Genomic DNA, 16,299 nt, shown 5'->3' on the forward strand with positions numbered 1-16,299 from the left:
CCGTCTGACGTCACGCCGCTCCTGCCCAGCTCCCTGCCTGAGTATCTCTTCCGGTGCCGCCCCGGAAGGGACCCTCGGCTACGGGGTTTCCCGGCCTGCCCACACAGGCGCCTTCCTTTCTGGCCGGAAATCGCTGAGGGAGAAGCAGCGACCGTAGCCGCTCCGACTGCACCATGGTAGGCCCCGAAATGCGGGGCGGGCGTGACTAGGCCGCTACTCGCTCGCTCTCTCTGTCTCTCGCTCCTTACTGCGGTTGTCCTTCTCCTCATCGCTTTCCTCTCCCTTTTTCTCCCCGCAGCCGCCAAAGGACGATAAGAAGAAGAAGGACGCGGGCAAGTCGGCCAAGAAGGACAAGGACCCCGTCAACAAGTCCGGCGGAAAAGCCAAGAAGAAGGTGGGCCTGGGAGGGTCGTTGGAGCGGGACCGGCGCGGAGCCGCCGTTCTCTTCTCCAGAGGCGCGTGCACGGAGGAGCCCCCTCCCCCTTCTTGGCACTAACGTGCCTCGTGCTCCGAAAAGGCACGTGGAGGGCCGGGCCGGGCCGGGCCCGCCTTGCGTTGTGGTCTGTACCACTTCGGGGGGCGGGCGAAGGGCCGTGCTTTTGAATGGTCTCGCGGGCTTTTTCAATAAATAACGAGGTTTTCCTTACTGCCCGATGTGCCGGACAGCCGTCGGTATCGCCAAGCACCCCAGCCTGCAGCCTCATGTGGTATATTGTCTTCTCTTGCAACGTATATGCAAATGCAAGAAGTTATACGTGGTGGAAGTAGTCTCTGAAGCAATGTTGTATAGGCATATAGAGATAGCTACATAAACTTTGTTCAAAATGGTGCTGAATTTTTTTCCCGTATCGCTTTCCAAAGGGTAGTCTGCTTCTGTGTTGGCAGATAGGAGCACTTGCAGATGGGAAAGGAACCTGTGGAATTGTATATAGCAGTGTTTGCCTACCTTAAGATTTGATGGTGAACTCGTGTGATGTGGTTACGAGTGACTAGGACTTGGATTCAAATTCCTACCTTGATGTGTGGGAAAATGGGAAGGGGAAAGAACCGTGTACAACACCTTCAGCCCCTTTGGGAGGGGGGAATGGGATATAGAAATGTAATACACTTGGTGCTCTCCAGCATTTTGGACCACAGTGCCTATAAGCTGCAGCTAATTGCAGTGCTGGCTGGGGTTGAAGGGCCAAAGCATCTGGAAGACACCAGGTTGGCAGACTGGTGCACATCCTTAAAACCTTACCAGTGTGAAGTCCTCAGCACCTTTACTCTTGAGTAAACCTGTGTCATCTGGGCTTTTAAAGCTTTAACTGCTCCCCCCCCCTTTCTTTCTTGAGCAGAAGTGGTCCAAAGGGAAAGTAAGAGACAAGTTGAACAACCTTGTTCTGTTTGACAAAGCTACTTACGACAAGCTGTGCAAGGAGGTACCAAACTACAAACTCATCACACCTGCTGTGGTCTCTGAAAGGCTGAAGATTCGAGGCTCCTTGGCTAGAGCTGCGCTCCAGGAGCTTCTCAGCAAAGGTAATAACAGCAAAATTCAGTGCCTCAGTGGAAAGGGCTATCTGTGGCTACTTAAACCAAAGGTAGCCAACATGGCGTTCTCTGGATGTTTATTAGACTACAGCTCCCATCATCCCTTATCATTGGCTACCCTTAGCTTAAATTAAGGTGTTTGGGGGTCACTTGATGGCAGCCCTACTTATCTCATGAATGTTTGTTGGAGTCTGTCTCTCATTTGATTGGCAATGGCAGAATAGGGCGCTAAACTGGTAGGCAGCTGGTAACTGTTGTCAGTGCTGCATGCATGAATACAGAATATCCCTAGTAGTACAACACTGGTATTTATTACAAAAGCCTCTACCTTAATTGTGAGCACTGTAATGAACAAGTTACAGCTCCACAGATTTATTTTTGTACGTATAGGAAGTTGGTTGGTATGCTGCTTTTAAAAGCTCTGTTCTTCATATTGAGCTGAACTGTACTGTCCTGTCCTTTGCCAGGCCTAATCAAACTGGTGTCCAAGCACAGAGCCCAGGTCATCTACACCCGAAACACCAAGGGGGGTGATGCACCAGCTGCTGGGGAGGACGCATAAAAGGTGAGCTGCTTCTCAGTGCTGGCAGTATGGCTTGGTGGAATTCTATCATGGCAGTTATTTAGCAGGCAAATGGTTCTAATTAATTTATCTGTTTGTTTTGCAGGTTCTTGGGAGGTTTTTTTAAGACTCTGTAAATGACTAAAATAAAATAATTTCAACTCCTGAAGTTTTGTGTGGTTTTCTGCTCAGTGAAGTTAAGTACAGCTTTGTTTCTAATAGTCAGGGACCATAGCAATCAGTCATTGAAAAGCCTTTACTCATTTTCATACCAGGCTGGCCTGCAAGTGCATGGCTATGTAATTTAAAAATTATGTCCCGGGGCCATGACATAAAACATGCAGATACTACCACCCAGTCTTTGTTTTTACTGTGCCAATGAGGCTATCATGGGAGCTATTTATAAACAGGCTTCTAGTCTCCTTATAACAGCATAGATTATTAGATCATAGTGGAGGGATAAAGGACTCCCAGCTGTCCAGATTTAAAGGCCCTGATGCAGGAGGGTTCTGATGAAGAGGTCGTGCTTAACCACCCACTCAAACAGCCAGGACATTGTGCAGTGTAGGGGGTGTTCAGTCCAGCAAGGTGTCAAGGAGTTGAGCGCTGTTGAAATGAATCCTCTGCTTGTAGGAAATGGAGACCTGGCATTGGAGCAGGCCTGCATTACACCATATTCCTACTGGATACTGTGCAAACAGAATGTGGAATGCTTAGCCCTTTGGGGTAAATGTGGCATGTTGCACAAAGTGAGCTAGTGCCTTTTAATAAAAATTAAAAAAAATACAGGAGAAAAGTAAGCCCTTAGAACAGCCAGGGATAAGAACATGTTCCCAACTTTTACAATAACTGCCTTAGAGGAGCTATCTGTTTAAGAAAGATGAGTTGAGATGAGTGGAATTGTAAAACACATTTTATATTTAATGATACTTTACTACAGAATAACCACATGATACTTGCTGACATACAGAATGTTCAAAAAGAAAAGTCTTCATCTGGCATCTTCTCAGGCTGCACAACCTTCTGTAATTGAATCAGGCCTTTCTTCCCTTCAGTCAGTTTTTTGCCGTTTCCTTTTAGGGCCAGGATGTTTCTGTGCTTCAGATTTGAACTGATGTCTAGAAAAAGTATGGTTAATAAAAGCTTAAAAGAATGAACCAGCCACCACATCAGTTGCAGAGCCACCATGTTCATTCCCTTACAAATGAGTGTATTGCCAATTATCATTTTAATTGGGGGCAGGGGGAGAATAAACTCCCATACCATATATTTTTCAAAGTGTTAGATCAAATTCATCAAAGGCCTGGATAAGCAGTTGTGTTTTGACCTGACCGTGAAAGACAAAGTAGAAGCAATTGACATTTGCAAAGGGGGGAATTCTACTAGTGTACAGGGAAGGCTCTATCACTGTTCAGCAAGAAGTCCTCTACCCTGATCTCGGGGCAGGTGATAAAGAGAAATGTACACCATCAGAGACTTAAGGCTCTATGTATCAATAATGAAACCTTAAATTGGGCCCAGTAACGTATTGGCAGCCTGTGCAGATCTTGCAGAATAGGTGTTGCTGCATAGGTCCAGAAAAAAACAAGCTAAATTTTCTGGACCATTATTCAAAGGTAGTTCTGTGGAAACAGATTATAGTAATCAAGACTCCCGGTTATCTGAGCATGCAGCACTGGGCAGACTATATTTAGAAACATCCATAGCTAATAAAAGGCACTTCTTGCCATTTTGTCGATTAATGAAAGTGAAGGGAAGTGACACAGGTCAGTTAAAAAAAAAAGAAATAATATACCAGGACAGATAACTTCAGTAACAAGTACTCTACTTAAAGATGAAACTAAAGTTTCTGTGGCCAACCAGAAAGCGTTCGTTTTACAAAGCCAGTGTATGTTCAAAATGCTGGGGTCGAAGACTCAACTAGTATGTGCTAAACGTTTGGGAATAAGTGCCTTGTAGGATTCAACCAAAGATCCACCACATCTGGTTTTCTTTGTAAGAGCCCAAGGTGCTAGAGAGCCAGCTACAGAGCCTACCATGTAAAAGCTGCTGTATTGTCCACCGTTAAATACAGATACATTATAAAGGAAGCAAATGTGCACAGAGGCTTACCTGGACTGCCACCTCCTGCCATGGTTCCAAACCCGCCCAAAGGAGGGGAGCCACCCTTCTCCTGTCTGAGAGGTGTGATCGAAGTTGGCACCAACACGATTAGGTGGGAGCTTCTTCAGCTTCTGTTTCTCCTCTTTAAAGAAAGGAGGGTGGGGAAAGAAATCATTTTCAAGCCTCAATTGGAGTCCTAGTCTCACTTTGATTTCCAGCAAGTGAGCTGTGTCATAATAAAGAGTCCCGACTACAGGGCCAAATTTCTGCATACTCACTTTCCTTGAGAAATTCTTCGTAAGAAGGTCCAATCTGTGGTGTGCTTTCCCCTTCCTCCTCCTCCAGCCAAGGGGGTTTGGCCCCTAAAGTATGGAAGGATGACAAGTTAGAGCAGCCCCATTCTTCTTACCTCCGTGTCAAATGGCAGCCTCCCCATCTGTGGGGCCATTATCTTTCCGGAGAATGCAATAAGGTATCTTTAATATTTTTTACCTTCCTGAACAAGGGTTGAAACCTCCATGGGAATGTGGTGGGAATGTAAAAAAAAGTAAAGAACTTCTGGGAAATGATATATAATGAGATGAAAAAGATGTTGAAATATACATTTTTTTAAAAACCAGAAGCATTTTTACTTTGTATTATAGGTCAGGACATTAATAGGCAAGATGTTAAATAGTTTTTATATGCAACAACTGCGGCAAGAGCCCAGTTAGCCCAGAAATGGAAACAAGAAGAAATTCAGACGAAAGAAGAATGGCAGACGAAATTAATGGACTATGCAGAATTGGACAAAATGACAGGAAGGATTCGAAACCTGTGGGACCAGAGATTTACAGAAGATTAGAAGAAATATATGAATTATTTGAAGAGCAACTGAAATCAAATTACGCTAGTAGGACTACAAGAAGTTTTGTAAGGAGAAATATAGGAAGTGTTACAAAGTAGAAAAAGACAGAGATATTGGTTATGAGTTTGAAATGTAATAGGGAAGATAAGAAATGCATACTGAGAGATTAGATTGGGAAAATTTTCAGACAAGATTGATGGAAGTCAAAAAATTGAATAAGATTTAAAAGTATGTTTAATTACTGTTGAAAATGATATGTTAAAAAAAACTAATAAAATTATATTTTTAAAAAAAACCTCCGTGGCAGAGCACATGCTTTACATACAAAAGGTACAAGGTGCAAACCCTGGTGTCTACAGGTAGGGCTGGGAAAGATTCTGGAACCTCAGAGAGCCACTGTTAGTCACAGAGTCAACCATGTTGGGCTAGATGGACAAGTGGTCTGTGTAAGGCAGCTTCCTATGTTTCTGTTAACGTGGCTATTCTTAAGAATCTGTGTTTTTGGGCATTCTCTATTTGCAACCACAGTTAGGATCTTTCTCATGTAAGACCAGAGTTTATTAAACCTCATCATAAGACAGGTCAAAATCATGTTTTAGAAAGTGGAGCAATCAAATCTTTGCTAGCATACCTGTGTAAATGTTGCCGCGCTCTGCTGGTTCCTGTGTTCAAAAAAGCAAAGGGAAAACCAAGGTAGAAATGATTTAAGAGAAGAGGAAGTATGTAAAGAGGCAGCTGCCATTGCTGCAAAGAAGGAGCAAGAGTTGCATTTAATTATACAATGCAGCTTTTAAAGGTAATGTAACTCCCGATTCCAATTCCCCATGTTCACAAATTTATTAAATTTGTATACCACCCTACATCCATAGATCTCGGTGGTTCACAACATAAAAATACAAGATAAAAACACAAAATGCAAGATAAAAACAAAAAAACAAACCAATAAACCCCTCTCCCACAAACACATTTAAAAGGGAATAGGATAATAATCAGCCAAAGGTCTGACTGAAGAACATGTTCGACTGTTGCCTAAAGGTAAAATGAAGGTGCCAGCCAAATCTTATATCAAGCTGGGAATGGGGCATATCCTATCATGTACAATAAAGGTAAGGGACCACCAGACTGTTCGCTGGTCTGCCACTGGTGTAGGAGCTCTACCACTCAAGTCAAGCCATTCATGGCAGTACAAGGCACCTGCAGTGGATTTTTTTTTATTCAAGAGATTTATATTCTGCTTTCTAAAAAAAATCTTCAACCAGGCAGACTACAATAATTTTTTTAAAAACTATCTCATTATTACCCAACCTTTAACACAATAAAATCCGTACCACTATGAGAATAAAGCGTAATCATACTCTAGTTAGCTATATTCATCCAGAACCCCAAACTAAAAGGCTTTCAAGGACAAATGGGTCATTGTGAAGAGATGAAGTGGGCTCCCATCTGCCTACCTGATGGCCAATAAAAGTTAAAGACTGTCCTGCTTCCTGCCACTCTGACTCTGGCACAGTTCTGTATGCAGATCCAGGGAATCCTTCAAGAAATGCCACATTTCTGCTTGGCCCAGGCTGCTGCTCTTCTTCCGTGGCAAAAGCAGAGTCACTACAACACAGAATTTCTCAAGTGAAGCAGAAAGTATATGAGCACATTTTGGTACCCAGGGGTTGAAAAGGCCATATTACAAAGGGCAGAAAGGGGCCATGGTGTATGGAGGCCTCTAAAGTAAACACCACTGATAACCATGACTAAACAACTCTTACCTTGGGCTTCCTGTAAAAGCATTGGCGGTGGCAGCTCCATTGCACAGCTCTGTCTCTGCCTGTTGCTGAGTTTGATTCAGGAAAAAACACTTGTTTCAAGATACCATAGTAAAGTCTGCTCTGTAGGACAACCTTGGAATGAAATCACTACTAATAAGGTGGACCAATGCCCATCAAGTGATAATGGCAAAGAAATGTTCTTGCATTGGAGGGAAATGGGGGTCTGCAAATAAGCTTTGGCCACAGATGCCCTCTAACCAACACTTAAGGTGTGGACATTTCAAGGAAAGGAAGCTAATTAGGTGGAATATTTTAATGCTTTATTGTCAATAGAGCAAATAGTGGCCGGTAAAGGACTTTGCATTTTTTTTTGGGGGGGGGGGTCACAGAAAGGGCATTCAAGAGGTGGGGGTGCCCCAGACCACAAACAACAGCCAGGCGTTTCTGCTCTGTGTTAACAAAGGGGGTTAGGAAAGGAAGGCCATACAAATGAAATCTAAACTGGACATGAGAGATGAGATGTGCTGCTTGTATAGTCACTGCTGGGGACATTCACCACCTTCCCTAGTGGTTGAAAGAGAAATCACATGTTTCAGGGCAACAGCACAACTAGAGAGAAAGGCAAGGGGCACAGAAACAGTTGTGAACGTAATGGTGGATACTGCCCATGTGCATCCTGGGCACACAAACCTCTAAGGCAGCCTGCACTACTTCTTGCCGTCTCTGCTCCACCTCCCTGATGCGAGCAGCCACCTAGAATTGGGGTAGGCAGAAGACACAATGAGAACCTGAAGCAGAGGAGAAACCCAAATTCCTACATCACACACGCAAACACATTATTGTCCTCACCTCTTGAATGAGCTCATCTTCTTTTTCCTCATAAGCTTCCAGAGCTTTGGAGAGTGATTCCTTGAAGCTGAAACAGATTCAAAAGTTATATCAGTTTGTAGAGCAACAACATGAACTGAGGCAGTGGCCTTTTGCTGCCTCTACCACAGAAGACAGGTGGTGCAACAACAAGAAAATCTAAAACGATTTTACAGAAAAATTATTCCAGCCTGAATGAGTAATTACTTTGGGAGCCCCAGCAGTGTAGGAGGAACAGTATCAAAGCCCTGAAATGGCCAGGTACGGTCAACACCTAACCCTGTCCCACCATCAGGCCCTCTAATAAATTCTTCTCCTTTGGCCAAGGGGCTACATTCCCTCTTGGGGATAACTGACAGAGGCCATATGCTGGCAGCAGGTGGAGATACCTGACCAGAAGCTAATCAGCAAAGAGACAGAGATGATTTCTGCCAGCGATATGGACTTAGTATTTGATGAAGGCTGTTGAAATTAGGCCAAGGGTGTCTCTATGGCTGCAGATTGCCCACTAATGATCATTCCCACGTGGAACAAGATGGATGAATGGTCTGACTTGGCATAAAGCAGCTTCCTTCTGTGTCAAAGAGGTGGAATAGCTAATCTAGCAAACAAAATGCGACATAAACTAACTGGCAAAGCGTCTACTCACAGCTCATAATCCTCAGAGGAAACCAAGAAGCGAGACTTCAGGCTAGGGTCTGCTTTGTTCTCCCACCAGAATGCATAGACTGCTTTCTTATGTTCAACGCTTGAAAAGGAATAAAAGACCAAAACACCTTAAGAGTGAGAAAGGCACAAACTTTTAACAGGACTGCCCAGGCTACAGTTCTTATCCAGTTCTGAGGATAATCTCAGAGGAAAACAACTTAAGCAATTCTGCGTGCTGTGAAAGATGTCTGTATCAGAAGCCAAGGGCAGGCACGGACACTCACAAAAAGGGCCTCATTACAAGCATGGAAAAATCAAACTTGATTCCACTCAAAGTCATATCCACATTTAGAACTATGTCAGTTTTTTACTCACTCCCAGGAGCCTAATTACCAAAGAAGAGGCCAGCAGAGGAGTTGTTTGGGGTATGTGTGTGACAACTATGAAAAATATGCTCCACTGTTTCATTAATTGGAAGAAAACTGGAATGTACTTGCAAATAGTATAAACAAGGTGACTCTGAAAACAGCCAGTTTTGCTTTCACTGCTGAAAACTGCCACCAACTTACTATGATTCCCACATTTCAGACTGCAAACTGGGTTACTGATACAGTCCAGTATATAATTGATTGGCTATGAAAATTGCTTGTGCACCTTTCTCCTTCAAAAATAACTGTGTTACGATTAGTAGTAAAGCAAATAAAAGCAAAATGTACATAAGGAAGCCAAACAAGGCTATTCATATTCCAGACACCCCCACCTCATGCTCCAGGGAAGAGGTGGCCTGCCTGAGTAGAGACTCTTCTCCAAGTTTACCTGGCCATGTGCTGGAGGAGGCCGCCATGCAACACAGCCAAGGACCCCTGGCTCAGGTGCAACTTCACCTCCTGCCTGCAGCAAATGCACCAGAATTGCCGCTCGTGCTCCCCAGGGTCAAAAGGCACCACCGAGGCCCGCCTGAGCATCTTCCGCGCTGCAGCCACCTGAGCAAAATGTAAGAGAGAAGCAAAAGTGAGAAGATAAAAAATACTTGTGTGAAGGATAGCAACTTGCGTGAAGGGTAGCTCAGTTGGAAGAGCATAAGCCTCTGAATCTCAGGATCGGGGGTTCAAGCCCCATGTTGGGCAAAAACATTCCTGCATTGCAGGGGGTTGGACATGGGTGTAGCCAGGATTTTTGTTAAAGTGGGGGAGCCAAAATTGTTGAACTTTTGTTAGGAGATCGGCCAAAGTTGAGGCATCTGCTGGGGGGTGGCAGAACCTCAATTTATTGAGTACTTTCAATCATTTTTGTGCCCCCCCTTGGGGTTGGACTAGATGACCCTGGTGTTCCTTTCCAGCTCTATGACCCTGTGAAATCTCTCTAGAGAGCAGCTGACGCCCTTTCGGACCGGCTGCAGAACCAGCCCCCCACCCGCCCACTCTTTGTTCCTCCTTGGACAAGCCACCCGCAGCCGGGCAGGCAGAAATGCGAAGGGTGCAGCCTTGCACGAAACTCGGCCCGGCTGCCTTCGGACACTTCACCCGACCCTCCGCGCCCACCCCTGGGGCTCCGGGGCCGTACTTTCTCCTTCAGGCGGGCGAGCGCCCCGCGAAGCCGCCTCTGGTGCCCCACGCTGTACAGGTGGCTGCGCCGACCGGCGAAAGCGCTGCACCGGCAGAGCGGGCAGCGGAACAGCGTCGTCGCCATGGGAACGGCGCCAGGCCCCTCGCCCCGATCGCCATCAACGCCGCCGCCCCCGTCCTCCATTTTGCAAATCCCGGAAGCGGCCGGCCAAGGAGGCGGGTCTCGCGGCGAGGGCGACATCTGGCGGCCGTCCCCAGAACTGCAGGATTACGTCATTCCCGCCCACGCACGGCTATCTGCTGCTGCGCGCTCATCCCCCGCCGGCGAGGAAAAGGCGTCGCGCAGCACGTTGCGGGATGCAGAAGCCCCGGGAAGGTGCGCGCTGCTGCTTGGCCTTGCTCAGGCGTGAGGAGCATCCAGCACGTGCTCAGATGCCCTCTCGTTTCTGCTCCTCGCCCTGAATCCTGCGCGAGCTGAAGGAGGCAAAGTCACGTTCAAGGTTCCTTCATTGCAGCGGGTTGGACTAGATGGCCCCTGGGTCCCTTCCAACTCTGCAAAGTTCTATGATTCCATCACAGCTGCGAGATGCACAGCCCCCTGCCATCTCGTTGCTTAGCAAGCCCCCTTCTTGGCCTGAATGAAGGCGACAGCCCTGGCTTGTCCTCAGAACAGGAGTTTTATTTCTTAAATCTGTTTTGAAGCCATTTCTTCCGGTTTAATCTGGTGGAATAGTGATTGTGCCAACTTTTATTTTAAAAATTTCTTTGCACTTGCAGATAGTTCACAATTATTATCGTCCACACAATTATTAGAGCAGTCTTGCAGGAGCTGGAGCTGTGCCAGAGATACATCAGGTGTGCTGAATAACATAACACTTTACACATTTTTCTGAAGAGTAGAGGAAGTTGGAGTACTGTATGGGGTCCATGAAGTGGCCTAGTGGGCTTGGCCTGACATATTAGAATGATTGGGGTGGACTGTGAAGATGGATGTAGCAACCGTGCAATAAAACAAGGTGAAGGGTGCCAGGGAAACAAAGGAGTCTTTTAGTAACAGGTAGAATACGTTGTCTGAATACCAGCTCTGCCTGTAGGTGGAGAGCAGCTTTACCCATTGAGAAGCAAACAGAGAACCTGATCTGGAATGCAAGCTTCTCAGAGGCCAGGTTGTTCTAGACTTGGCCACCACTCAGGCCCACATTTCTGACATGATTATTCACTGCAGCTAGTCAGATCTGTTTATGGATTTTGTTTTGCATACTTGGTCGCCCTGCGCCCTGGATAAATCAGTGCAGATGCCCCTGCCTAAAGCCAGGCATTGAATTCCTCTCACCACTATTTTCCTGTCACCGCAGTGAGCTACCTGCAATTCTAAACAGAGGGCAAGCAGAAACTATTTTCCACTTCAAGCGTTTTCCATAAAGGCAGGGGTGCCAACTTGAAAAAAATATTGCAGGGCAGGTAAGTCCCACCCCGCATAATCGATTACATGACACAGTACCCACACTCCATTTGAATGGCAATGCCCATCAACTGGGGGGGGGAGCGCAGATATTTTAGGTGGGGGGGCGCCAAAGGGATCTCGGCCCCTAGAAGTTGGCTCCTATGCACAGAGGCAAAGAGAACACACACAATGACCATTTTGTGCACACTTTTAACTGTTTATTACCATACTTTTTCTCCACATTTTCAATAACGAATGAATAAATAAATAAATAAAGTAAGTTCAAGCACTCAGGTTTATGCACTCTCTTCCACAGTGCCTTTCAAGAGACTACTCCCATCACAAAACACGGCACCTCCCCTGCTGCAAGCGGAAAACACTGTACAGATGTTTTTTTGTTTTGGTTTTTTTTTTTTTTTGAGGGGGTCTACTCTCATAGGAAGCTGCCTCTCCACCTGTAAATTTGGGGTTGCTTCCACCCCAAATAGTATCTTCAGAAGGAAGGAAGCTACAAGCCGGGCTCTCTTAGAACAGCTGTTCCTTTCAACAAGTAGCGGAGTCTTTTGTACATACTGGAGAATGCACAGTTGACTGCAGTGGGGTTTCCTCCATGCCGTCCAGGTTTAGTGAGGATCCGAGGCCAAAGAGAGACCTCATCAGTTCTGGGGAAAGAGGGAAGCAAATACAAGCTGTCAGGGCTGGTGGCCCCATCGGTTTATCAAGGTGACTTCCATGCTCAGGAAGCCAACAGAGAAAAGTTAGGTTTGCTGAAAATGGAACTGCTTGCCAGATCCCTCCTCTATTTCAAGCTGTTCAGGGTCCCATCTCCTTCCCTCCTGGCCATGCTCACCCTCCTCTCCAGTTGCACACCATCTTCCTCCTACCTGGCTTGTCCATGCTCTGACGCATCAGCCTCACCAAGTCCTCTGGCAGCTCTTGTGTTTCCGCCCGAAACTTGCGCCATCCCTCTGTGGTCAACTTCCACATGCGGGACTTGCGGTTCCCATCAAGGCACACGAAGGCGGCCGTCTTCTCAAAGCTGCTGCTGAAGCACAGGTTGTGCCGGATGGTGTTTTTCCAGCCTTCTGGAGCTGTGCGGAAGAAGGGGAAGTGCTTCCTGGCAAGGAGGGAGGTCAGCAGAGTGGCTAGAGCAGGGCAGGCGGCCCCACGGAGGCAGCAGATGAACCACCAATAGCACTGCAGCATAACGTTCTTTTCCGTCCCCAGGGATGCTTGTACCCCATGGACTGTGTAGGGAGGGCCCCGGGGGAAAGAGGAAATTACAGACTGCTTTCTAGCACCCAGTTATGCTGCCCACAATCATAGGAGACTCCGGCCAGAACATGCAGCTTTCAACACCAACTTGAGAGCAGCATCAAAGCCAAGCCAAGCCAGGAGAGGAAGGCAAAGTCAGAAGTCCCCATTTTAATCACTGAGCTTCATCTTCACCCATCATCTGCCTCTCCTGGCCCCCACCTGCCCACCCCAGTGCTCAGGGGCCGGTACCTTATGAACTGGTAGATCTCCTGCACTGTCAGACTGCTGCTCACACTGCTGCTCAGGGCAAGGCTGATGAGGATGCAGTAATTAAGAGGTGGGCGGGGCCAGTCTCCCAGGGTCCTCTTCAGCTTCTTAGCATGGGATCGGAGGACCTTTGCTTTCCAGGGTGCCCAGGTAGACCGACGAGTGCCCCTCGTCTTCTGAGAAAGCTGGGAGGTATCCTCTTCCTTGGGGACCTGGAACCATAAGATTGCGGGAAGGAAGCAGGGACACCTGGTAATATTTCTCCTTTATTTGCTGGCCAGCAGACTGAGCCATGGCCAGAGAAAAAAATGGCACCACCAGATAGGTGGCTTGCCCCACACATGACAATCACCAGCCCCATATGGGTAGCCTGGCTCTCCAAACAAGGGTTTACCAAACTCAAGTCACCAGCTGTTTTTGGACTACAATTCCCATCATCCCTGACCACTGGTACTGCTAGCTAGGAATGATGGGAGTGGTAGTCCAAAAGCAACTGGAGACCCAAGTTTGGGAACCCCTGCAGAAAGGAGGATTGGCTCGGACCACCCATTTCCACCTTCCTAGGAAACTTTTAATATTTTGCATTGTTTCCTAGCAATTTTTTGATACCAAACTGAAAGGTGGGATTCAAACATTTTAATTAACTAATTAAAAACAGAACGGACACATAGGCTGCTGGCTCCCATTGAAATCAGGAGGGCCAGTCCAGATTAGAGCCATGCAATAGCTCATATCAAAACAGTCCAGAAGATACGTAAACTCCTTGCCATTGAATTGCTGGCCCGGTCTCCACAGACCTCTCTAGCAGCAGGACAAGATGAAGGCAGGGGCGCCACCACTGAGGCATGCCCAGGGATGCTGCAGGCCAGGTTTGGGTTCACCCACATCCACGGGTGGGGCTGTGGGTCAGATTCTGCAGGGAGAGAAAACAAAGGGCCTCAGCTGGGTTCCTGCTGCCTCATGCAATCCCACATTCCACAACAAGCCTAGGAACATCAGAAGTAGAATAATAATAATAATAATAATTTTTATTTATACCCCGCCCTCCCCAGCCAAGGCCGGGCTCAGGGCGGCTAACAAGCAATAATAAAAACAAGTTGAATGAATACAACTTAAAAACAAGATTAAAATACAACATTAAAATATTGAAACATTAAAATATTAAAATGCAGCCTCATCACAGGAGGAGAAAGGAAAAAGGAAAAAGAGGGGGAGGGAATCAAATTGGCTCTAAGCCAAAGGCCAGGCGGAACAACTCTGTCTTACAGGCCCTGCGGAAACAAATCAGATCCTGCAGGGCCCTGGTCTCAGACAGAGCGTCCCACCAGGCCGGAGCCAGTGTTGAAAAGGCCCTGGCTCTGGTTGAAGCTAATCTAACTTCCTTAGGGCCCGGGACCACTAGGGTGTTGCTATTTATGGACCTTGAGGCTCTCCATGGCGCATACCGGGAGAGGCGGCCCCGTAGGTACGAGGGTCCTAGGCCATGAAGGGCTTTAAAGGTCAAAACCAGCACCTTAAATCTGACTCTGTACTCCACCAGGAGCCAGTGCAGCTGGAAAAGCACTGGGTGAATATGCTCCCATGGCAGAGACCCCGTGAGGAGCCTCGCTGCAGCATTCTGCACTCGCTGGAGTTTCTGGGACAGCTTCAAGGGCAGACCCACGTAGAGCAAATTACAGTAGTCAAGCCTGGAGGTGACCGTCGCATGGATCACTGTGGCCAGGTCAGGGTGGAAAAGGTAAGGGACCAACTGCTTGATGCGGCGAAGGTGGCAGAGTCAGTCAGACCCCTGATCCATCTAGCTCAGCATTGCCTAAAACACCGACCAGCAGCAATAACTCCCCAGGATTTAAGGCAAGAGTCTCTTTTCCCAGCCTTGTCTTGGAGAGGCCAAAGGGGACTGGGGTTTTCTGCGCGCAAATCAAGTGCTCCACTACCGAGCTGCTAAGATCTCCCTTGCCCTTTAAGCCTCTCCCTGCCACTCACAGCTGGTGGGCATCCCAATCCGCTAGTTGCTGGAGAAGGCAATTCCCGGTGGAAGGTCGATTCCGCCCCTCCTCAACAGAAGCTCGGCGGCCTCTTGCTTACCCGGGGCGGGAGGGTGCAGGACCCGTGTCAGGCTGCGCGTCGTCAGCTGTTCCGAGGGCCACACCAGGCCACGAGCGCTCGTGATGTCCGCGGGAGCTAGGCGGCAGGAGGGCACACATTAAGCGGGCCGGCTGCGCACACACGCAGACACCCGCTTCCTCACATGTAGCCGAGTTTCTTCTGCAAACCCCCGATGGTGTCGCTGCCCGACGGGGCGGGCGCTCGCGAGAAAGCATCAAAGAGATGCTGGTACTGTATAGGGCTGGGAGAGGGCTCTTCATTTGACCCACTCACTCCTGCCCTACATCCCCGGAGCCCTGCTGCAGAGGCCCCCCAAACACTTTCAGGTGGGCCGAGGACAAACCCCAGAAAATTCCCGCCGGTGTGGCAGGTGAGCGCAAAAGCCTGACCCGCGGCGCACCTTCTCCTTGGGCAGCGATGCGCCTCCGGGTTGGCACCTATTCCTTTCCCGCGGTGTTGGGGGGAGGCGCTCTGCACATGCCCAAAGAGGCTTCCTCCCCCTTCCTCTCCGCCCCCAGATCACGCAAGCCTCCTACCCCCAGAATGCCTTCGCCCCCAGGGAAGGGAAAGAGGCACAATGGCCAGGAAGAACTTCAGGCCGGCCTCACCTTGGGGCAGCTCGTCGCAGATAGCGCTCAAGCCCATCTCCTGCCTCATGTTCCAGTCCCAAAGGCCACTGCACAGATGGAGGCTGGCCCAAAAAGCCGGCCTTTGCAAGCGCAACGCCATAAGAACCACACTGCAAACTCCGCGGGGCAGAAACCTTTTCGGGGCGGGGCCAGGAGGGGCGCGCTTCGCACCTTTAGAACCCGGGCCAGGAAGGAGGGAGGGCGGAGCCGCTGATCTACCTCGACACGTGACTGCGGGCTCTGCAACCGAGGCCCGCAGGGAGACCCCCAAGTCTGTCCCATGCGCTTCCTGGCCTCTGCGCTCCTAACCCAGCAGTCGCAGGTGTGGCTGAGCCTCCAAGCCGCTAGCAGTGGCTGCCCAGAGGCCTCGGGGCACCTGCATTTCCCCCACTGCCGCGATAGGAAACCCCCATTTGCAAAAACAGTAGGCTGCAACTTCATTTACACTTGACTATAAGCACCTTGACTCGACTCCATCGCCTGGAGTCACAAAATCAGGGCTCTCATGCCTGGAGTCTCCAGGTTTTTCCATGGAGATCAAGCACCCCAAACCGAGAGCCTCATGATGACAAGTCAGAAGGGAGGGACTGTGCACGATTAGGGATCTGGGTAATATATTCTCTGGGAATAAATCTGAGCTTATGACTGCTTTACTCGCTCTACTGGAGTGCTGTCTCTCAGTAGGTCCTGTTAAGTTCTGCAAGGACT

The 16,299-nt window shown here is 48.3% G+C and overlaps 3 protein-coding genes across 4 annotated transcripts; 1 reads left to right on the plus strand and 2 right to left on the minus strand.

Moving 5' to 3' along the window:
• The first annotated feature begins 38 nt into the window (after positions 1 to 38).
• RPS25 (ribosomal protein S25) lies at positions 39 to 2,264 on the plus strand. Its single transcript, XM_080983743.1, has 5 exons — positions 39 to 176; positions 299 to 394; positions 1,338 to 1,521; positions 2,001 to 2,098; positions 2,202 to 2,264. Exons 1-4 carry the CDS (start codon positions 174 to 176, stop codon positions 2,093 to 2,095), a joined length of 378 nt encoding a protein of 125 aa, XP_080839869.1. The 5' UTR covers positions 39 to 173; the 3' UTR covers positions 2,096 to 2,098; positions 2,202 to 2,264.
• Positions 2,265 to 2,990: 726 nt separating this feature from the next.
• Positions 2,991 to 10,141, minus strand: CENATAC (centrosomal AT-AC splicing factor). 2 transcript variants are annotated; one of them, XM_080983636.1, is made up of 11 exons: positions 9,884 to 10,141; positions 9,137 to 9,303; positions 8,322 to 8,420; positions 7,655 to 7,721; positions 7,496 to 7,558; positions 6,806 to 6,870; positions 6,497 to 6,647; positions 5,677 to 5,707; positions 4,477 to 4,560; positions 4,208 to 4,340; positions 2,991 to 3,213 (listed from the first exon to the last, which is right to left on the minus strand). In XM_080983636.1, exons 1-11 carry the CDS (start codon positions 10,124 to 10,126, stop codon positions 3,147 to 3,149), a joined length of 1,170 nt encoding a protein of 389 aa, XP_080839762.1. In that variant the 5' UTR covers positions 10,127 to 10,141; the 3' UTR covers positions 2,991 to 3,146. The 2 variants fall into 2 exon arrangements, with proteins under 2 accessions (XP_080839762.1, XP_080839763.1); XM_080983637.1 differs by lacking the exon at positions 7,496 to 7,558.
• Positions 10,142 to 11,670: 1,529 nt separating this feature from the next.
• On the minus strand, positions 11,671 to 15,749 carry FOXR1 (forkhead box R1). The gene is made up of 7 exons (XM_080983335.1): positions 15,571 to 15,749; positions 14,942 to 15,037; positions 13,621 to 13,766; positions 13,195 to 13,223; positions 12,836 to 13,102; positions 12,214 to 12,446; positions 11,671 to 11,991 (listed from the first exon to the last, which is right to left on the minus strand). The coding sequence occupies exons 1-7, from the start codon at positions 15,689 to 15,691 to the stop codon at positions 11,873 to 11,875; spliced, it is 1,011 nt and encodes a 336-aa protein (XP_080839461.1). The 5' UTR covers positions 15,692 to 15,749; the 3' UTR covers positions 11,671 to 11,872.
• Between the last annotated feature and the right edge of the window lie 550 nt (positions 15,750 to 16,299).

The sequence above is a fragment of the Podarcis pityusensis genome, assembly GCF_964106645.2.
Source record: "Podarcis pityusensis genome assembly, chromosome: 15".
NCBI classification, from domain to species: Eukaryota; Metazoa; Chordata; class Lepidosauria; order Squamata; family Lacertidae; genus Podarcis; species Podarcis pityusensis.

Coding starts and splice junctions, on each gene's coding strand:
- RPS25 (XM_080983743.1), top strand. Junction 395..1,337: donor GCGGAAAAGCCAAGAAGAAG/GTGGGCCTGGGA, acceptor TTTCTTGAGCAG/AAGTGGTCCAAAGGGAAAGT. Junction 1,522..2,000: donor CCAGGAGCTTCTCAGCAAAG/GTAATAACAGCA, acceptor GTCCTTTGCCAG/GCCTAATCAAACTGGTGTCC.
- CENATAC (XM_080983636.1), bottom strand. CDS start 10,126: ATGTCGCCCTCGCCGCGAGACCCGCCTCCTTGGCCGGCCGCTTCCGGG. Junction 7,559..7,654: donor AAGATGAGCTCATTCAAGAG/GTGAGGACAATA, acceptor CCCCAATTCTAG/GTGGCTGCTCGCATCAGGGA. Junction 3,214..4,207: donor GGCAGGAGGTGGCAGTCCAG/GTAAGCCTCTGT, acceptor TACTTTTTCTAG/ACATCAGTTCAAATCTGAAG.
- FOXR1 (XM_080983335.1), bottom strand. CDS start 15,691: ATGGCGTTGCGCTTGCAAAGGCCGGCTTTTTGGGCCAGCCTCCATCTG. Junction 15,038..15,570: donor CTGCGACGAGCTGCCCCAAG/GTGAGGCCGGCC, acceptor CCTGCCGCCTAG/CTCCCGCGGACATCACGAGC. Junction 12,447..12,835: donor GAGATCTACCAGTTCATAAG/GTACCGGCCCCT, acceptor CCTCCTTGCCAG/GAAGCACTTCCCCTTCTTCC.